At 43.2% G+C, this 22880-nt stretch overlaps 1 protein-coding gene across 1 annotated transcript in view; it reads right to left on the bottom strand.

The window, feature by feature from the left end:
• Nucleotides 1-22880, bottom strand: part of MAMDC2 (MAM domain containing 2) — a 178493-nt gene that overhangs the window by 49465 nt on the left and 106148 nt on the right. The window contains exons 6-9 of the mRNA XM_022573534.2: nucleotides 19364-19620; nucleotides 15467-15560; nucleotides 9369-9512; nucleotides 6286-6551 (exon numbers count right to left, since the gene is read on the bottom strand). Of these exons, the coding sequence (XP_022429242.2) occupies nucleotides 6286-6551; nucleotides 9369-9512; nucleotides 15467-15560; nucleotides 19364-19620 (761 nt within the window). The remainder of the gene's footprint in view (nucleotides 1-6285; nucleotides 6552-9368; nucleotides 9513-15466; nucleotides 15561-19363; nucleotides 19621-22880) is intronic.

Here is a 22880-nt window from a genome sequence, read left to right as displayed (position 1 = left end):
GAGAGTTAATAATAAAGCCCTAGAAATTTTTTGAAGTCTTGAGTTAGTGCTGGCTTCCCCTTCTTATCTGATCCTACACTTTCCACATTAGCCAGGAGAGGGCTGGGCGGCGGGGGGCATTAAGGTATGGTATAAAAAGCATGGATTCTGGATGGAATAAGACTTGGATTTACCTCTCTGCTCTGCCTCTTAATAGCTGTGTGCTGTTGAACAACGTCCTTAATTTTCTGCACAAGCTTTCTTCATCTGTTAAATAGGGCTATACAGCTTTCCTTCCTAGGGCGCTGCGGCATCAAATGAAGTAATGCATGTCGAGTGCTTAGCTCAGTGTCTGGCGCGTGGCAAGTGTTCAATAAAAGTTCCTGTTGCTGTTGGCAGCTGTGACATTACACAGCCATCCATATGGCTATTTTGCTAGAATGGTCTCTGGGAAATTCTTACCATTGCTATCATTCCTTAAGTAGAAATATATATTATAGTTTCCATCAAACATTAGACTGTATAGGGGAGATAGCAGGGACTTGTTAATCGAATCAGCCCATTGTCCTTAAAATGGTCTGGGTAAGAACTAATATGGAAATAAAGGTAAAGAAACATCCAGAGTGGGAGGTACCCGGGAAGGCACAGGTGAACTAGTGTGCAGGGATTAGGATTGAGGCAGGAGAAACAAAGGGAAAGAGGCCGAAAGTTTTGACTTTACAGTTCTGTCCAGGCTGCCCGTCACTCCACTCAGCTCTGATCTCACATGACAACTCACTGAGAGGTGAAAATAATGTTCATGAAAGCAGGCTATACTAAGAAGCAATGTGAAGGGAAGAGATTATTGTTATTATTTTGTGCAGCACAGATACTCAAACACATCTACCAAACATCTCCACCAGTGAAACTCACACCGGGATTAGGGTTAGGCCAGGTGTAGTCAAGATTCAAATACAAGGCTCCCAGCCGGGGAACAGGTGTGAGAAGGCAGCCATTTACTCTCGTTGAGTTGGGCCTTGACCACTCACACCTGACCGGATTTAGGAATGGCGTGGCGAGGATGCGAAGCAGAGACAGGGAAGGGTCTTCCCAACAACAGTGACGCACATTCAGTGAGCTCTGAGTTTAGGCATTCATTGCTAGTAGAACATGACCTTGGGTTAGTCTAACTGTATTCTAGAATGCCAAGAGCACTAAAAGGAGATACTTTACCTCCCTTACAGGAATGCTGTGAGAATTAAATAAAATAACAGACGGTGCCTATGCCCCAAGGCACGTTGGGAGCCTCACTTTTTCCAGCTGCACAAGAACAGGCTTTCCCCAAGACTGGATGGAGACCCTGAGCACCCAAAGATACCTGCGGCAAAGGGCAGGCTTCAGACAGTCTACAGACCGCAGTTCAAACCCCAGCTCTGCCACTTACCAGTCTTAGAAAGTCCACTCTTTCATCCTTTTACTTATTCCTTTTTCATTGTTATATTTTTATGGGGAAAGAGAAATGGACAGTGAACAAGTAGACAAACAAATCAGAAAATTTCAGATTGGGGTAAATGCTATGCACAAAACAAACTAGGAAATATCATGGGGAATAACTTGGGGATGGGAAAAGCAGTTACAGACTGGGTGGTCAGGGAAGTTCCTTTCTAAGAGGAGACATTTGACTGGGACAGTAGAATGGGAACCAGGCTTGACATACGATAGATGGGGGCAGGGCATCGCAGGCAGAGGGGACTGCAAGTGCAATGGCCCTGGAGAAGGAAAGGCCTTGGGACTCAGGGGACAGAGAGAAGGCCAGTGTGACTATGGGGACTGTGTGACTATGTGATCATGGGCAGAGTGAAGGGAGGTGAAGTCAGTGAAGGCGGCGGGGACCAGATCTTGCATGGCCTCATAAGCCACAGGAGGGAATGGAGCTTTATTCTAAAGACAATAGGACAGTTTCATGCGGGAGAGTGGCCTGATCCTATCTCTGTTTCAAGATGATGATTCTGGTGGCTGCATGAGAGCATAGAGAGAGCAAGGTGGAAGCAGAAAAACCAGATAGAAAGATGCGAAGCAGTTTAGGTGGCTGGGGAGACACAAGTGGGCATATTCGAGGTGTATTTTTGAGGTATAACTGTTAAGGATTTTGTCTGGAATTTGAGGGACAGTGGCAATGCGACAGCAAGAATAGGACTATTTTAACTTTTTGAAACTTCAGTTTCTTCAGCTGTAAACTTATAAACATGCAGCATGGTGAGTATAGTTAACAACACTGTACTGTGTATTTGAAAGTTGCTCAGGGAGTAGATCTTAAAAGTGCTCATCATAAGAAACAAAATTTGTAACTGTGTGAGGTGACAGATGTTAAGTAAACATTGCGGTGATCATTTCACAGTATATACATATACCAAATCATTATGTTGTACATCTCAAACTAATATAGTGTTATATGTCAATTATACCTCAATTAAGGAGAGAAACTAAGATTGCAAAGCCATTTCAGTAGTAGAGTGGAGATTTGAAGCCAGAGAGACTCCTGTGTCATTATCCCTAATCGCTGTGCTATCCTGTCTCCAAGACGACGCAGGAGAGGCCTAGGAGGCCCAGGGCACCCTAACCTATTCTGGGCAGTGAGCCAGAGGAGGGGTCTCTGTGGAAGGGACATTCAAGCCGTGACTAAATTAACAAGAGTCTAGGCAGAGGAGATCTGTGCAAGGGCTCAAAGTGGGAGAGGGCAGCATGTTCCAGGAACTGAGTGCAATGGGATTAGAATGCAGGGAGAAGCGACCAAGCTGGGGAGGGGATCGTGTCAGAGCATGAGAGCCTCTTCCCTCAGAGCAACGGGAAGCCAGGGGGTCACTGCACGGGAGGCTTCCCCATCATCACTCTGCCTCTGGGCAGAGCGTAGATCGGAGGTGGCAGGCGTGGACTGCAGGTGGGGTTGGCTCTTAATTTCAATTTTCAGAATCAGCTCAGAGAGCAACAGTTCTCATCTGAGAATTGCACGCACCTCTGGGGCCATTTGGAAATGTGTGGAAATAATTTGGGTTGTTGCTGTCACTGCAGATGTCAAAACCCCAACTGTGTGAGGCATGCCCCCCCACAAAGGCAGAACTGTCCTCTTCTAAATGCCAAGGGGGCCCATACTGGGAAATCCTGCCATTGGCAAGGCACTGAAGGCTTCACTGGAGGAATATAAATGTTTTAAGCCATGACCGTGTAAAAGCAATTGTACAGCTGAGAGAATTGAGAGGTGAAGCGGGCAAGCAAGGTGAGGGGAAATAGAGGGGTGAAAATGCACTCACTGCACATAGTGGGATGTCAAGGGACACTACCTAAAGTTTATGGAACCAAAAATAGATGGCTAGGTGTATTAAAGTTACAAAGGGAACCAAGAGAAAAGTTAAAAATATAACTAAAAATTGTGAGGAGGAGAGAGAAAACGAAAGGAAATAGCGTAAATAAGCTAAATTTCTTATCTTTCATAGCAGGGAGTCAGCAGATACTGCTAAGGTTAATGAAGCAAGAAATGAGGTGGAAATAGAATATTTAGAATTATAGAGGAAGGCATCAGAAAATCAGGAAAAACCCTTTAGAAAAAGAAGTAGAAGTGGAGTTTGAGTTCAGGGGTGCTTAAGGCAAACTCTGGCTTTTCATCTTGTCCCTTCTCTGAGATACTGTTTGTATGTTTGTTTTCACCTGTATGTGTTCCTTAAGTCAGTGAACTTTAGTTTCCTGCCTTACTCAATGCTGCCTCTACGGATGTCAAATGGTTCTCTCATTCTCTGAGCTGGTTCTGTTTAGAAGGAACCCGCCAAAAACTACTGGCCACCTTCAGATACGTGTCCAGAGTTTCCTGGCATTGAACTGTACCTACCGTCTCCTCACCTGCACTGGGGCCAAATCCCTGAATAGGCTATAAGAACTTCTCCGCCCCCACTGGGTCTAGATCCAGTTTTCCTGAAGTGGCTGGGGAGGGTCTCTGTGGTCGCTGGGAGGGCTGGAAGTCAGCCAAAGAAGAAAGGGCAAATTCTCTGGGGCACCCTTATTTGCTGGGGGGCTTGCTCCCATTCCATGGAAGTCAGGTAAGAGCAGAGACTCACTCTGACGAGCCGGAAGATTACTAACACCCATGTTTTGTGAGTAGCAGATGCGGGGAGGGTTGGAGGCAGGGAGGGAGGGCTAAGCGTTGGGGAGAAGGGAGGAGTGGGGTGAGGCATGAGCAGGAGTTAGAATCCAGCATGGCCTGAACGTTAACCCTCCGAACACCAGCTCAGCTGGGCCTCTATTAATCACTATTTTTTATATGTCCAATTGGTAGAACTACTCCTCTACTTTTCTATATAGCCCTTCTGTGAGACAGTGAGATTGTACTGTTGGTAGTTATTTTACGTATCTCTATCTTAATGTTCTGTCATCTGTGATCTCATTGTCAGAAGTAGGATCTAAGCCTCATTCATCTTTATATGCCCTGCACTGAGCATATACCTAATAAATTATGGTTGAATTAAGGAATAAATAAATGAATGAATAAAGTCAAATAAATGAATGAAATGTTTATTATATTCTCCTTTTTTAAAACGTTAGCAACAGAGGGTGTGGAGTACAACAAAAATTCTCTTATTTTCTGGTGCATCCCTGATTATGTGGGTCTGATGCATGTTTGCTCTGTGTGTGTATGTGTTGCCATAACTACTTGAGAGAGTTAAATAAATGGTAATGGGGAAAGAATGTAAACCTTTGGGATCCCTAAGAGGTGCAGGGAAGGACTAAGAGATCAAAGAGGAAATGCAAAAATGCTGCAAATGTGAGATGACATTTATAGAAAGATAGTCTCATTCAGGAAATGTTTGGAACTGGCTAGGAAATAGGCTTAAAAAACATAAGCCTAGGCTAGGAGTTGGAACTCGGCACCAGAAACATCAATCTGTTTCCTCTGTTGCTCAGGGGGATGAGCCAAATAGCTCAGTTTAGTCAGGTGACCAAAATATGATGGGATTAAGAAGGGGATGCCTACAACAACCTGTTAGTCAGCATGAAAACAATATCATCACTGCTTATAAGATTGTGATAAAACTTGTGTGCTTATATTCTGCTACAGGTATCATAAATTGGTTTGACCCTTTTAGAAATCAGTAAGTCAAGGAGGCTGCCATGTCATTATAATCATAATTTCTTCTTGCCTAGCAATGAAAAAGAACTTTGTAAATATTTTCAAAGATCTTTGATTAATCATTGTAAAGATTTAATCATGCTTTGGTGGGTATTCCAATGAACTAAGAGTAACCAAGCAACATTATGACGGGAATGATGTACAAAATTTCTTTAACAGGAGGTTATAGACAAAGCTATGGTTCTGTCCAGATGGTTATAGCTAAGAGAAGTTTGGGCCATTAATGTTTATGAAGAAGGTTCTACAGCTCTGCTAGGCATGTATCTTCCCCTGGGGAGCCTGGACTTTGGGTAATTCCTAGTTAATGAACATGATCAACTGACCCATCCATTCTTCAGTGATATCTATTGCGCTCCCATTGTGTGAGGCATCTGTTTGTAGGAAGGGACCTTCTTTTAGCTTCTTTTTTGCACAGAAGGTACATGAGAGAGATCTTCTGACCAACCGACAGATGAAACAAAATGGATTTTCCCATTCTAATTTCATCTGGGTTAGTTGACAGAATTTATTGCACCTGTAAAGCTTAAGTTTAAGTTTATGAGTTGTAAAATTCAGGAGGTCACAGTTTTCTTTTGTATTTTCCCCGCAATGAAGATCTCTGTTTTCTTATTGCTATCAAATACTCTGCTGATGGTTCCATTGCTTAAATTCTCTCTGTCTGGGTTGGCTCTCATATTTTACTGAGTTTCCCCATCCTGTGTTCAGCTAGAGGTTTAGGTTGTTGACCTTAAAGCCTCAATGTAGAACCAGGCTCGCTGATTTCACATTTTGAAAGTACTAGCATTCGTGTGTGTGTGTGTGTGTGTGTGTGCGTGCGCATGTGCATGCATGTGTGTGTGTGTGTGTGAATTGTGGCTTCGAACTAAAGTATAGCTGTTGAACTTGGATTATTCACATATTCTCTGTCTTTGGACTATCCTCAAGGAATCTACGGACTAAACAAGCAAACTCCCTAGGTGACCATGACTCTGAGAGACAGAAAACTGAAAAGAACTGAAGGATATAACTCGCGCATGGCTGTGGACAGGGTGTGGGAGTGGGGCTCTCATCTTGAACAGAAGAAAAACAACGCATCACCAGTTGAATATAATTAAACAGAAATTCACTAACCCAGTTTAGCAACTGAAAATTGCAGAAATGTTCTACTGTACCTTGGTAGGCATGGGCTTCTTAAAGGTGATTTCAGCTTGCATCCAAACGCCCCTTGGGGACTCCAGCACAGACCAGATCTTGTCTTGAACCATGTGGTTCTCTTCAAAGATATAAACTGCTAGGGTGTCACTCATTTTTAAAAACCCATAGATGGCATAGTAAAAACGCAAACAATACTGCAAGTTTCCTGGCAGGGAGGGACCGTAGAGCCTTCCAATGTAGCCAGGCTGAGACGTAAACTTTGTGTTGGCCATCAAGAAATACCCTGCGAATAGGACAAAGCATTCAGTGCATCAGCAATGAAAAACCTAAATAATTCAGCCCAGATTATCAAGTGGGAAAATTTGGTTCAAGCAGTGGAGTTTGCCAACAGAGACTATTTCTACAGGCCTTAAATGATAGAAAGCATTTAAAATATCGAAAATACCTGTGTGACTCTATTGCTAATAAACCTTCTCCATTTTTAAGTATACCTGTACAGATTTCCCACTGCATATGTCCAGATTCTAGTCATCAATCAGGATTTATATTTCTTTTTTTTTGGCCGTGCCGTGGCTTGCAGGATCTTAGCTCCCCAACCAGAGATTGAACCCCAGCCCTCAGCAGTAAAAACATGGAACCCTAACCACTGGACCGCCAGGGAATTCCTAGGATTTACACTTTTCATGAAACAAAAAGGATGAAATCATCTTGGGGTTCCCCACTTTTTGGACAACCAACTGACAACCAGACTGAGTAGTACTGAGTCATACAGAACACAAGGCCCAGAGCTGATTTTCCGTCTTACCCCTGCAGTGACCAGTGGAGGGGGAGAGGTTACAGGGCCTGGCAGTCCTTGGGGGGTGATGGGTGGGGTGTGGTTTGTGTATCTGGGCAGAGCTTACTGTCTTGTTCATATGTTAAGCCTGCTCCTAAAAAGCAGCTTTTTAATCAGATAGACCCTCCCAGGTGCTGAAGATCTGATCTTCCCCAATTTCTCCTAAATAACATGAAAAAATAAGATCAAGAATCTCCCTTCCCACATGCTCCACCAACCCTATGGTAAACTTAAAACAGTTTACCATGTTAAATTACGTGTCCTATAAAGCTGGGGCAGAAAGAAAAAGAATAATACCTTACTCTTTTTCCTTTCCCTTTTTTGATCCTCCTTCATCAGTTTTCTTTTGGGTGCCTCAGTCTTTGCTATACAGTTTAGTTTTATTTAATCCGGCAAAAGATTCTTTGGTTTTTTTCATGAGTGGTGTTATGGACTGAATTATGTCCCCCAAAATTCATATGTTAAAGCTCTAACCCCCAATGTGACTATATTTGGAGATGGGGCCTTTAAGGAGGCAATTAAGGTTAAATGAGGTTACAAGGGTGAAGCTTTAACTCCCATGTGACTGGTGTCATAAGAAGAAGAGACAGCAGAGATCTCTCTCTTTCTCTCTCTCTCTCCATGTGTACACACATAGGAAAGGCCATGTGAAGACACAATGAGAAGGCGCTTTGGAAAAGGCAGGAAGTGAGATCTCACCAGAAACCAACCCCAATGGTGCCTTGATTTGGGGACTTCTAGCCTCCAGAACTGTGAGAAAATAAATTTCTGTTGTTTAAGTCCGCCAGTCTATGGTATTTGTTATGGCAGCTCAAGCAGACTAACACAGGTGGCCAATACAACAGCCAGAGCAATCTTTTTTTAAACCTAAATTTAATCCCTCTCTTCTCTACTTAGACTCTTTCAATGGCTTCTCATTTCCTTTGTAGTAAAATCCCAGTTGCTTACTCTGGCCTGCCACGCCCAAGATCTTCCTCTCTACCTTCATTTTCCTTCACTCTCCTCCCCACGGTGCAGCCACTCTAATCTAATTCCTGCGAGTATCCAGTTCTTTCCAAACTCAAAGCCCTCACAGATGCTGATTCCTCTGCCTGGGCTGCTCCTGCATCCACACATAAAAGCCACAAAGATAAACTCCCCACCCAAAATGTGGTTCCTTATTCTCTCTCAGAGGTCACTCTTCGTGTCTCTCAGCACACTCCACAACTGGTAATCTTGAGTCTATTTACGTATATGTTTGTTTAGGGTTTCTCTTGCCCATTGAAATGACGGTCAGCCAGCAAGGGTGGGATACATACCTGATTTGTTCACTATTGTATCCCCCAGGGGTTAGGCTGGCCAGGGTCAGAATAGGCTTTTATTCTGTAATTCTACAAGTTAGCCAACCCCTAAGCAAAGAATACAAAATTACAAGTATGAAATTGCAAGGGCCCCGTGAAAGTGAGGGGCCCTGAAACAAGCTTCATCAGCTTTCTGGTAAGTCACCCCCGTGCCCAGTATGTAAATAATGGTTGAATAAATGAATTAGACACTAACCCCTTGAGAATAAGCTCTTTCCACCAGTCTCTACTGGAGTGGGCTTCACAAGGGCTCCCTTTAATGAGATAGGTAATCCTTACATAAGGGGAGCTCAAACTGATTTCTAAGAGCTCCTTGTAGGTCCATCCAAAATTGTCCAACAGCTGTGATAGCTTTCATACCCCACTATATCTTATTTATTGCAATAAAACACACATAACATAAAATTTACCATTTTAACCATTTAAAGCATACAATTCAGTGGCATTTAGTACTTTCACAATGCTGCACAGCTATCTACTTCCAGAATATTTTCATCACCTCAAAGGGAAACGCTATACCCATTAAACAGTCACTTCCCATCCCCCTCCCCAGCTCCTGGCAACCACTAATCTGCTTTCTGTTTCTATGGCTTTGCCTCTTCTGGATGTTTCATATAATTGGAATCTAATAGCTTTTTAAAGGTACTTCTCCATCTAAAGTGAAGAGCAAGATAATTTCCAAAGGTTTGACTATTTAATTAACTGGTAAATACTCCTGCTAGCACAGCAGCTTGAATTCCAGTTTTGAAAAATGGCCAGACACAAGGTTACCTATTGTCTTTGCTTCTTCACAGCTGCTCCCACACCCACCTCCCTTTTTCAAGCTGGTGTCCTGGTGAGAACGGCTGGCGGCTGGCGAATGGAGATGAATACTACCCGCTCCCAACCCCCAACATGACATCCCACACAACAGACTCTGATTTACCTAAGCCTGAAGTGTGGTCTCCCGCCCGATGCATGTTTGGTTTTACTTTCACTCGGGTCCAGCCTGGACCTTCTTTGTCTTGGTAAAAGTTGCAGAGATCTTCCTCAAAATTGCAGCTTGCTTCTACGGCACTAAAAGGACGCTCTGAGCAAAGGAGAATCAAAGTTAAAGTGAGCCAAACCCAAGGATCTCAAAGGACTACATTAACTGACTGACAAATATGTACACATTTGTACCAGGGGAGCTCAGAGAAGTAACACACAACAAAAATATTTTTACCCTAGTGGCATGCTGACAGGTTAGCATCAAATCCACATTTCAGCATGACAGTAAAATTGTTCTTTTCCTCCCTAAAGGGATGGAAAGAAGGAGCTCTGTTCACATTCTCTACAAAAATGAAGTACCAGACTTCAAAAGAAATTTCCTTTCTTGATTAAAGACTGAAAGCATTTATTCACATACTTCTTCACAATTTAAAATTCATTAATACAAAATTAAAAAGAAAAAGTAAGGATTTTATAGAATTCTTAATTTCTTTCTGACAGATATTTCAGAAATAATATTTTCTAGAAATAGTTTTCCTTTGTTGATCAATCTCTGTGTCAGAAGCACAGCCACTGTCTATTTATAATTGACATTAGTAGTAAGATCTGATCTGCTGGAAGAGGATCATTACTCAGGATAAATCACACTGCTCAAACAGTCACACCAATTCTGTCACCCGTTCTGATACTATTTTGGCTTTTGCTGAGTTCTGGTGTCACTTACTCTGGTCTATAAATATCACCTCATCCCAGATTGCCTGGAGGAAAGGGAACATAAAAGATTTCTGCTCTTTCAAGAATGATGTGGTCCTAGCAACAACTAACTGTAAACCTCACTGTTCAGATTGCCCTCTGTGTCCAGAGGAGACGTGACTGCAGCGGTTTGGGACACATTCAGTGCAGCCAAGTGTAATCTTGTTCTGCACACTGACAGAACCTTTTAGGGCCAGAGACAGCACTGTTTCGAATAAGCAGAAAATCACTTCTAGGAAAACACTTGAGTTCTAGGTGCAGAGATGTGATGAAACAAAAAGCTGTTTAGGGACAGAGACTCAATTTGTTAATTTTCAAAGTAAGAAAACATTCCAGTGGGCTGAGGAGCTGGCCTGGATAAAGGGGATGAGAGACACATGACAACCAAATGCTACAAGGGGTCCAAGGTTCCATCTTGGTCCAGAAAAACAAATACCTATAGAAGACTTTATTGGCGCAATTGGTGAAATTAGTATATGGACTATAGGTTAATTGATAATATTGTATCAGTGTTAAGTTTCCTGAACTTTATAATTATTCCATAGCATGTTGGAGGATGTCTTTGGTTTTAGAAAATACCCACTGACGTATTTAGTGGTGAAAGGACATAATATCTGCAACCTACCCTTTTTTTTTTTTTTTTTTGCGGTACGCAGGCCTCTCCCTGCTTTGGCCTCTCCCGCTGCGGAGCACAGGCTCCGGATGCGCAGGCTCAGCGGCCATGGCTCACGGGCCCAGCCGCTCCGCGGCATGTGGGATCTTCCCGGACAGGGGCACGAACCCACATCCCCGGCATCGGCAGGCGGACTCTCAACCACTGCGCCACCAGGGAAGCCCTGCAACCTACTCTTAAATGGTTGATAAAACAAACGTGGCAAAATGTTAAACGTTTGTAGGCCTGGGTAGAGAGTATACGGGAGTTTTTTAACATATTCTTGCAAATTTTGTCTGAGTTTAAAATGATACTGAAGAGTTTTAAAATGCTAAATTAAAAAGAAAAGTGACTAGCACCACGTTACAAAGAGAGAACAGAAAGAAAATGCTCCTATAGCAAGTGTACAAGGAGAGGACCCTGATGAGCCAGATAGGAAAGGAAGAGAATTCTCAGTGCTCTGAGACTGGTGGGTTAACCCACACACTGCTCTTTCTGACTCCGTCAGCATCATGGTGACTCTTTAAGTTGCGAAGATAAAGTCATGAAGGTATTCATTTGAAAATGAATATGACGTCATACAAACAAGGATCCTTTGACATCCCCCCGTGGAGATCTGAGCCCATGGGAAACCCCACTATGGTCTCCAGTCTTGGTCACCCCTCTGCCACCTGGTAATGAAAAAGCAGATGGGAATTCAGATCTACAGCTGGCCATCTAGCTCAGAAAAATGGTGTGGCACTCCCAAAAGCCATGCATAAAGAGAATGGAAGGTCAGCGAAATTATTCATCAGGAATACATCCTAAGGAATATATACCTGGGCATCCACAAGAGAACCATAACCCATTTCCTAGGTGTGTGGGAGGGGGTGAGAGGTGGTATTAAAACTTGAAAGTAAGCAAGCCTCTGTTGTCTCCATAGTGACAAGCTGAGTCACACAGAGAAGATTTTTCTGAGGATGCAATTATATTATTTTGCTAAACACTTAGTCTGAGCAATGGATTTTTCTGGGGTCCTAAGAAGGTCTGATAAAAAGAAAACCTCAAAAGCATAACTCAAAGCCTAAATCTTTTTCACCCAGAATGCTTCCTCTAGCGTGAGATAGTATCTAATTACTGAAGATGAGGCCAGAGGGCCTATGTGTGACCTAAAATGAGCTCCCCAAAGATCTGGGGTGAATGAAGAGCCTTTGCTTCAGGCTTGTTTTGGAAGCATGAGTCAAGTGGCAATCACAATTGTATTTGGGGAGTGTTAATGACATACTTGAAGCACAGGGAGGAATCAGAGAAAACTGGAAGTCCCTGAGCATCAGCTGATCATCCCCACCCCATCCAAAAAAAGAAATAAAGTCTCTCTGAGCATCATAACGTACGATTTCGTTAATTACTTGATTTCTGACATTTGAACTTTTTAGAATCAGGAGGCTCTGAAGGTATATTACTCACGTAGAGGGTGTTGCGGTTTGAGAAGAATGGTTAGGAGTATTTCTCATCTTTTCCTCTGCTTCATAGGGTTCATGGAGATGAACTCAGTATCAGTCCTCGAGATCTAAGAGGCTTATCAGCCCCTGTGGTGCTAGAGAGACTTTGGGCGTGGTGCTCTTTAGGCTGCTAAACTTGCACAGTAGTTCTTATTTTAGCACAAGCCAGTCCAAAAGCAAGCTGGGACAGCTCAAGGCTGGCGAGGGAAGAGAGTGAGTGGGAACTACCACCAGACTGAGGAATCATGATGGAGCAGACTGGGCCACTGATCAGGCTGTGGAGATCTTTGAGGGCCTCTGAGCTAAGGAAGACTGTCACACCTTCGGCGGTAACCTACACAACATCTGGAGCCAGGTTTCCAATTAGACAAGAGGTCTGGGCAGTGTGTTGTTGATGAATGGTCAATATTGGGACTTAGGCCCAGGTAGACATCCTTTCAGATGTATATCCATGAGTGTCAGGATCCTCCCAGACCCTGGCCTGGGTGTGGGGCGAACCCAAGCCCAGAGAGTTAGTTAGGTCTGCATATGGCACAGCCTGGAGCGCTCAGTTTGGGAGTTGGGCATTAAGGCAGGATTCCTAGAAGTGAATGGAATCAGCTGTTAGGCATTCAAGCCCTTACAGACTAAGAGGAGAGCTTATTCCTATGATCTAGATTCTAGGCTAAATGTGGCGGTAGATGGGGAGTTTGTGGGTGGAAAAGGCTTGGAAAGGGAAGTGTGGTAACTCAAGTTGGGGGGATGGGGTAAGGTCTCACTGTCCTCTGGAAGCACCCTGGGGGACTATTTGGGGCGGGGGTGTTGGCGCGGTAGCAAGCCACTGGTGCTTAATACCTGCTACTCTGAGATAGGTCTCAGGTCTGGGAAACTGGATTAACTCTAAGAGCAACCAGATGGTGGGAACAAGATGCTTCATATGTTGAAATAATTCCTGTCTCAGCTTACTAGGGAGATGAGGGAAGAAACCACCAGATCCAGCTGGGAAAAGCAGAGACAACAAGTCTGAAGCTAACCAAGATAAAGAAAAAAATGTTGGCACCTGTTTCGAAACAGAAGGCCATAAACTATTTGTGAAATGCAAGAGGAAGTATGAAAACCAGAGGGTTCAGCTTCTAAGACTCAGAATCTGGCCCACAGCTGCTTAATGAAGGGCATAAAGCAGGCTCCAGCTTACACATTCGTCAAAGCAGTGCCCTTTGCTGGGTCTCTTTGGTTTCAATCTGACCCCCTGTTCTCTAGGGGAATGGATGGGAATATTTTGAAAATTAAGTAAATATTAGGTCTAATGACTAAGCATTTTCTGTGTGCCATACTCTGCTAAGGCTGTCACAGACACTATTAACTCACCATTCACCCCGACACCTCTATGAAACAGATTCTTCCATCCCTGTCCCATAAAGGTGAAAACAGAGCCTCAGAGAGGTTAATTAACAAAGGTTACACAGCTTGTAAATGGCAGAGTAGGGATGTGAGTCCAAAAGGCTGGCTCTCAAGCATAACACTTTGATCATGTAATTAAACCATTTTAAAGCAAAGTTGGTATGTTGGGAAGTTCTGAAGACCAATACAGGACCTTGGTTAACTTTATATAAGAATGTGAATCCCCGGTGGTCCTTACAGAGGGAGGGTCTGGGCTGGATTTTACAGACTGAAGGGTCACCAACTCTCTTAATAAGCGGTCCTTATTTTGCTGGAATCTTTCTTTTCTTTTCACCAGTCAGTGGGAAAGAGCTCACATATATTCTATGTATTTTTAAAGGGGAGAACGTTTCTAAACATCCCTTCTAAGGTGGCCTAGTAGATTCTATCACCTTCCAGCTGCCGCCTCACCCCACCTGCTACCCAGTAGAGATGCTGAATAAATACCTCTTCTCCCATATGCATAACTTGGAAATATAGAAAAAAGTTCAGTGTAAGTGCCCAGTGACTGAGAAGACGAACTTTCTGAAAGTAATCACAAAGATGTTGTAAAACTACTATTAACATCACTGAAATATTAACTGATGGATTTAGGGAGTAATCAGATTTAGAGAAGTAAAACAATTTTGCTTTCTGTGTTCTGTCAAATTTAGAGACTCTTTTAATTTTTGATTACAGCTGGATTAAAGCATTTTAATGAAAAAATATAAGTATGTAAATCCAGTCTGGTTCTATCTGTTTCACTAGTTTTTTTAAAAAAAATTAGTCAAAAATAATATTTGGTTTTAGCTAATTAACAACTTTCTCTGTAATTTGAGGGTAACAGTTTAGCTTGAGTAGAAAACATTCTTTCTCAGTTCCCTTGCATATAGAATATATATTTGAAACCATATTAGAGACTAACTCTACCTTAAGTGAAAGTTGGACTACCAAGGCCAAGTTCAAAAATTTACTTCCCACACTCCAAAACCCAGAATGAGGGCTCCTTAATAAGTCAGATGACCACAGTGTCTCCCTGGGGCCTCTTAAGGAAACAAATTCACTAAAAGTTAAGGTCGACTGCATGTATCTGGGTTATCGTTAATATAGTGTCACCCTTCTTATTCTAAAACATTTGTTTTCTAATTCACTTTGAATCAATTTGTTTCCCTAATTTCCCAGAAAGTAAAAATTTCCTCTTTTTCCCAAACACCAAGTTTATGGAAACAAAATTGGCCATGATAAAATAATGTGAGGGTTCACTTAGAGAGATTAAATTGAGTATATATTCTGAGGCCAAAAGCCATCATAGAAATGTATACCAAATACTAACATCTTTAAACAGGAGGACATTTAAAAATTAGATTCATAAAATTAGTTTTTTTATAAGTTTTTATAATTCTACTCAGTAGATTTTGAGAGTTTTTTTCCACCTACTCAGCCACCTGTCTATGGACCCAAGATACCCTTTAAAGAGAAAGATGGAGTGGGAGTGAGTTAGCATTATTTAATTTTAATTTCTTAGTAGGTAGAGAAGATAGAAGCTTCTTAACCCATGACAATTGACCTCTGGTATCAGAAAAATTAGATTCACTCTGTGAGAGAAAAAAAGTGTAATATGCCAGAAAAATGACTATGCGGTTAAATAATTTGTAAGGATAAGAGGAAAAGGTAGGGAAATTAGAAGGAATTAAAGCAAGTCTTGACCACAGGCATCTGTTGAGAAAGGAAAATTCCAGATGTGAGGAAGAAGGAAAAGAGAATGCTTACCTGTCTGATTCTGGCAGGGAACAGGAGAGAAAGAAATATCATCCAGGGCAACATACCCTCCTTTGGGACCATTGAAGGCAACTTCAAAAATAACCTGCAGAGGAGAATGACAATATTGCTACGTGTTTATATTTTCTTTTAGGCTTAAGTGCTTGTAACTATGATTAAAATGGTGTGTCAATCCAGCCAGGTGTATAGGCATTTGGGCAGCTCCCTCCTTAACCCCCAGTTTTCTTTTGGGGAGAGTGAATACTAAGCCCTAAGTTGCATTTTATTGGTGGACTCCGCCCCCCGCCCCATCCTGCCCCTTGAGTGTCAAAGTACCTATATCACTTTCTGATAGAACTACAGAATTGATAATTTGCATTATGAACTTCAATTAAAGAAACAACAGCCTGCTTGCAGAAGGCAGGCTAATTTTGTTGCTGCCCTTCACAGAGACCTAGGCCCCTCTAAGGTCCTTTCCCTTTTTCATACATAAAATTCCATGTCCAGGGCTTCCCTGGTGGTGCAGTGGTTGAGAGTCCGCCTGCCGATGCAGGGGACATGTGTTCATGCTCCGGTCCGGGAAGATCCCACATGCCGCTGAGCGGCTGGGCCCATGAGCCATGGCCACTGAGCCTGTGCGTCTGGAGCCTGTGCTCCGCAACGGGAGAGGCCACAACAGTGAGAGGCCCGCGTACCAAAAAAAAAAAAAAAAAAAAAAAAATCAAGTACTTAAAATTCCATGTCCATCTGGACAAAGATGCAGAGATGATTTCCTGATGCCTAAGTCAGAATCAGGCCCAGAAATCCTATGTATGGATATTAGGATTTCAGCATATCCTGGCATGCTCAAATGGTTAAAGAGAACACGGGGTTGTTAATGAGTTCAGCCCCCTTTAGTTATACTCTCTTCTCTGCCACCAACTGTAACTTTGAGGTCAGTGGACGACTTTCTGCTTGTGACCATGGGGATCAGGTGTGGTGAGCCCAGCGCTCACCTGTGTTGGGAAAACTACCCCAGTGTGCAGTCCACTCTGCTGAATTGATAACATGAGAAGATACAGTGTTGAGCAGGGGTGGAAACTCAAGTGCCTACCTGGGCCAGGCAGGTAACGTAAATGTGTGACATGGGTTTGGTCTGATGCAGCAGGGAAGGGTGTGAAATGGGGAGCAAGTCTCATCTAAAGAGGGCCGCTGGTACCCAGCTTCGTCAATTGCTGACGTGTGGGAATTTAGGACTAACATGCCTGGATTTACCAAACTGTCAAGAGGACCTGGATCTCTAGATTTTTATTTGAAATCTTTGGATTTTTCAATGTTAGCAATTAATTCAAAAACGAAAACAAACATGCAAAACAAAAACAAAGAAACAAACATATACCACTACAGCAGCTAGGCAAATCATCATAGGCTAGATTTGACCCATAGGCGTCTAGTCTTCAACCTCTTCTAAAGAGAATGGTGTCTTGGCAGCAGATAGGCCAGAGTTCAAATCCCATTTCTGTCACTTACCAACTAGGTGACCTTGGGGACATAGCTAACCTTCTTGGGACCTCGCTTTTCTTAGTTATAAAATAGGCATTATAACACCTACCTTGTAGGACTGTAGATGCCATTAAATGAGATGCTGTATATACAGATCCTAGCATGGAGTCAGGTGCATAACGAGCTCTGAACTAAATCCATGCCTTTTCCTCCTGGGTGACACCCCCTCCTGAACTCACATTCATGTTTGAGGCTAGTTAGCCACTAAGTAACTCCAGCTTGTCCCTTCTCCACTCTAGGTCTCAATTTCTTAATTTTTTAAAAAAGAGTTTGGACAAGACGGTCCCTTTCGGCTTAATGACTATGGTCCTTAGACACCTGGTCTCTGCAAAATCTAAGAGGGGCCCTGGAAGCTCGTCTCTGGCAATATAGGAAGGGCTGAGAACCAAGGAAACAGATGTGGACGAATGAGGAGGGGCTAATTAAGTTTACAGACTCAACACAGGTCTGTGACATCTCGTTTTCAAGGTGCCAGCTGATAAAGCCAACGACAGAATGTGATCTTACTGAACAGTAAGGGAGAATAAGAATATTTCCGATCATAATTGGCAAATCACAGCCTCTGTGCCATTATGTTCTCTCTTGTTCAGAATGAGGGTCTCAAATATTTGTTTTCCTTTTAAAAATTCACTTGAGAATATGGGGACCTTAAATTCTCTGATTTCCACAGGATAAATTTCTTTCCCCCCGCAACTACCAAGAGCAAATAATCCCGGCGTAATGAGTCCCGACTGCTAGGGCAAAATCACACACGTGTGACCCAAAAGGATAGGTATTGAAGTTTAGTAGTGAACTTAAGCAGTAAACAGACACTGTAACTTTTCAAGCATTGATTAAAAAGAAAATTCAGCAAAGTCTCACTCATCTAAACGTTGCCCCGGGAGTTTACGGTTGGATGAAAGGAATTTGCGAAGACGACGCCTTCACTGTGTGTGTGACTCATTTGACTTTAACAGAAGGAAAATTTTCTGAAGCAGTATGTGTATTTCTTTTCCTCCTTGTAACCCAAACTCACAGAAAATTTTCCACTGGGCTGCAAGAGCCAATCAAGCCCTGGTTAGACTTTGGGATAGGAAATAGAACACATACTGCCACAGGCCCCTCTCCGGGGCTGTCTGGGGGAAGGAGAAGGATGGGAAGGGGAGTGGCAGGCACTGGACAGGACACATCAGAAACTGAGACTCAAGCCCAACACTCACTGAAGCTCCACATCAGGTGAGCAGATGGCACCACTGAAAAGCATCCAGAGGATAATCTGCTTCTTTTGCACTCTAAACGGAACTAGGGAAGATATTGCAAAAGCGCAAAGCGAAAGCAGGAGACGTTAAAACCTGTGGGAACTAAGACTCTGCTTAGAGCTCCAGATCTGCAACCACAATGTTGCACCCACTGACTCTAGAGGTCCTAGGGGTTCCCGGACAGAGCTGGCCTTCTTGCTTCAAATTTAGGTCAGATTTAACGCAGGAACTTTTCTCAGTGCCCTGGCACGCACCAGCAGTGTGACCCAGAACAAAACGTCAGACTTCTTGCACTCTCCATCTCCTCCTCTTTCATCTGCAATATGGGGATAATTTTATCTACTTTGTTGGATGGTCATCAGTACTGGACCATCCAACAGACACATACATAGATATGTATTAATATATGTGCTTTGAAAACAGGTCTGCGGGTCTGCATGGATAAACACCAAAATGTTAGTAGCTCTTATCTTTGCAGGGTGTTTTCGTTTGATTTGCCTCTCTGAATTTTCTAATTCTTCTGCACTGGACATTTACCACTCATGTAGCTATAAAGAGTTTTAAACCATAAAAAGTTAAAAAACTTTACAGGCCCCCAAGGCTTGTTTCAAATTAGGGCCACAATCATAAGTTTATTTCTGACTTTTATGACATTATTTATACTGTAAAGGAGAAAAGAAGAAAATAAGTCTTTTTTTTTTTTTTTTAATTTAGAGAGAGTATTCCCTCAAGTAAGGGAAACCTTCAGTTGCTGTCAGGAATGGAAGTTCAAGGGGGAGTTTCACGTAGAAGGTGTTTCACTGATCTCCTCTTCTGAACTCATGTGACCACAGTGCAAGGTTCAGAGGGAGCATGTGCCCAAGAAATCTAGTGGGTTGACTGGCTTTCCCATAGTTGTCCTTATTAAAGAATACTCTGTCTAGAAAATGAAGTGATAAAGGAGGAAGGTAGAGGGAATAAAGAGGGAGAAAAGTGGAGAAGGCCAAGGAAGGGAAAAGGAAGATTAAGACTGAGACACAGCAGAAAAGAAAGAATGAGTGTGAGACTGTAGTATCTCTCGAATTCCACGCCTGGGTGTGGGTGGCATCCCAGTAGAGCGGCCAGGCCAGGGCACACCTGGCACACCTACCTCCATGGGGTACGGGGCGCTGAACTCCACCTCAGCGAGGTTCCAGTCAGCATTCCCTGGATTGCCCATTTTCCAGATCTCCTCATACAGGCCAGCCACATCCCTCGTATACACGGAGAAGATGCCGTCATTCCCCTGCTGGAGTTGGTAATAAAACAACAAGCAGCCAGACATGGGGGCCGTGGTCACCGGGGAGATGAGCTGTGCCACCTCCTGGTAATGCGTGACGTAAACCGAGTCCACATACATGTAGTGGCCTGAAATCACACAGAGAAAACAGCCTAAGACAGGCAGGCGGAGTCTCAGACACAACTACATGATCTGGGATTTACTTCAAAATAATCCAGTGGGAGTGGAGGAGAGGAAGCGAATGAGTTATTGAGGAAAGAAGTTTGGCCACGGGTTGATGAATGTTGCAGCTTGGAGATAAGTAGTGGAGTTCACTGGGCTCTGCTTAATACTAGATAAGCACCATTCTTTTTCTTCCCCTTAATTTTGATTGAAGTAAAACATACATATAGAAACGTCGATGTGTCATCTGTAAAGTGTTTGAATTTTTACAAGCTGAACACAGCTGTGAAAAAAAAAAGCAGGACATTATCCCAGAAGTCCCCCTCCAACAAGCCTTCTTTGAGTTGGACGGTTTCTAAGAGCATACCAAACATACCATCTGTTCTTAAAATCGCAGTGACCCTCCTGTACCTCTTTCCCATGTACACAAAATGTCGCTGTGTGTTCTTTGAGTGAAACTGATATGAATTCAAACTAGATGACAATTTGTACCTCTTTAATAGAATATGTAGGTCAGTCAACACTGTTGACGGGGTTAGGATTGGGGAAGTTGAACTTGGGACCCCACTCGTGGCAAGGCTTTGGTGGGCTCCGGACCCAAAGGCTGACTGCATTAGAGGCATTTTGGTGAAAGAGAGAAACTGTGAGGCAGAATGGGGAGAGCTTGGATTGGACATTAAGAGAACTGACTTTGAATCCTGCTCTGTATCTTAGCATCCCTGGGACTTTGAGTAAGTCACTCAATATCTCTGGGCTTCAATTTGTGGTCTCTAGAATAAGAATCAAATATTTCTCTCATATGGTTGATCTGAGTATTAAATGAGATTATGTATGTGAAGTGGTTAGCATGTGCCTGGCACACTGTAATTGCCTAACATGATTATAATGAAGTAAAGCAATGCCATTAATGTTTTTAGTACCATGCTTTCCCCAGTATGGTACTATTATTACCAGCAATTTTGTCTAAATTTATTTGAGCTGCAGTGACAGAGGAGTAATAGCAATGTAGCTTTGATAGAATGGCCTTTCTATTTACAAGCTCAGAACAATTACAGCTTAATGTCTTTGCTTTTATTACCTGGTTACAGGTTTATAATCATTCCTTTTATCCTCAGCAAAATAGCAGTAAGGATATTAGGAAGAATACATGCATTCACACACTGGAGACTTACTTTGCATCTAGCACACTGCCTAGTATGTGGTAGGCCCTCAACAAATGGTGATCCAAAACACATACATGGTCTCAGAAAGATCCTCACTGCAACATGGCAGAGGGGAAAGGTGGATAAATTAAAACTCATTTTCTCCCAGTAGCAAATTGTTCAACCCCTCTGAAAAATCTCCCTTGCTTAAATAGAATTGTCTGATCATCTTGCCAAGCCATGCAACTGTGAATAAACAGAAATCACAAACTCAGATGATCAGAGCAGCCAGCCAGATCAAGTATATGATTGAAGTGGAGCGGGTCAGGGAGAAAATAGAGTGATGGATTAGCTGCCAACATTGGAAATCACATTTTACCAGCAACGAGAAGCAGAAATTAGGCTACTCTGAAAAAATCAGAAAATCTGATAGCGCTGGGTCCATATTCTCGGGCTGCAACAACCAGCTGGTGGTAAGGGGCGCCAGCCTCCTGCATGGACCTGTGTTCTTCCCTGAGAGCCCATCCCTCTACTTCCAGCTGATGCCCTGACATCCAGCCAGGTGCTGCAAGCTTTTCCCACTGAAACTCAAAATCCAGATTTTTCTGGCAAATCCATTCATTTAAAAATGATACCTCTATTAGCTTGCTAGGGTTACCATAACAGAGCACCACAAACTGAGTGGCTGAAACAAAAGAGACTTGTTGTTCCACACTTCAGGAGGCTAGAAGTCCAAGGTCAATGTACGAGAAAAATTAGTTCCCTCTGATGACTGTGAGGGAGACCCTATTCTATGCCTCTCTCCCTCCTAGCTTCTTTGGCATTGGCACTCGTTGACACTGACGGATTGATCTCTGCCTTCATGTTCACATAGTATTCTCCTTTCTGTGCATGTATCTTTCTGTGTCCAAATTTCCCCTTTTTGTAAAGACACCAGTCATATTGGACTTGGGGCCCACCCTACTTTAGTATGACCTCATCTTAACCAATTAGATCTGTAATGACCACATTTCCAAATAGGTCACATTCTGAATTTCTGTGGGTTCGGACTTCAACATATGAATTTTGAGGAAATATAATTCAACCCATAACACCTCCCACCATAATTTTTTAAATTTTGTGTGTGCCAAATAAACATATCTGCAAGACTGGAAACAGCTGATGGGCTCCCAATTGGCCACCCCTGGGGAGGGATTTTAAAGGAAGAATCAGAATGTCAGACCAAGCAGAATCCAAGAACCTCTGATAAGGAAGCAGGGCCATGAACCCCCCTCCTAAGCTCGGGTGTCCTCTAAAGCACTGCTGGTGGCCAGGTAGCTCCGACTAATGCAGAATGGGTGTGACCAGCTAGCCCTGTAACATGCCTTTGCTCACTGAGAACGCACGTGAGTGTCAAAGGCAGAGAGGAGGTTTTTATGCCCTTTGTAATTTGTCTAACCGGTGAAACAATCCCTTTCCAAGATATCCAGCCAGGGAGAAAGGGTAGAGGAGCTGTCATACTTTGTTTCCTTGGTACCTCATTGCGGGGCCATGCTGGCGGGTTCCTGACATACTCTCCATTCAGTGTCCAGCTGCTTCACCTTTGGATCCACAACAGCAATGTGTGCCAAGGCCATGCCACTTCGGGTGTCCTCAGCTGATGACCAAGCAGAGCAGGGGTACCAGGGCAAGGCCATTCTGCCTGACAGGGGCTCTTCAGCAACTCCCCATCGGCCTGGCCCCCCTCTTTCACAGGTGTTAGCCTTCCATCCTGTGCTGAAGGCTCTCCCCACCCAGGCCGCGTTAGGACTTTTGTTGGGGCCCTAGGCACTTTTGCTGCGCTGGACCCCTTTCTCCACAAAATATATAAAAATTATATTTTATAACTGCATTCATATAAAGATGAATATGATCTAGGCCGGACCTATTATAATATTTGTTATTATGACATTCATTTTTTCCCTCTGATTTTAAAATAAATCAAATTAAAACATGCTCATAGATTCCTAAAAATGTCAGTCTCCTAGGCACTGGGACTTCTATGCCTAATGGACACATGGTCCTGGCCCCCAGCTGCTCCAGCTCTCTCCCCACTTATGCTTCCC

This window comes from Delphinapterus leucas, chromosome 6 (assembly GCF_059928025.1).
Source record: "Delphinapterus leucas isolate spDelLeu-1000000601 "Yukka" chromosome 6, BTC_Dleu_Yukka2, whole genome shotgun sequence".
NCBI lineage: Eukaryota > Metazoa > Chordata > Mammalia > Artiodactyla > Monodontidae > Delphinapterus > Delphinapterus leucas.
This window is presented reverse-complemented; position numbering and strand designations above follow the sequence as displayed.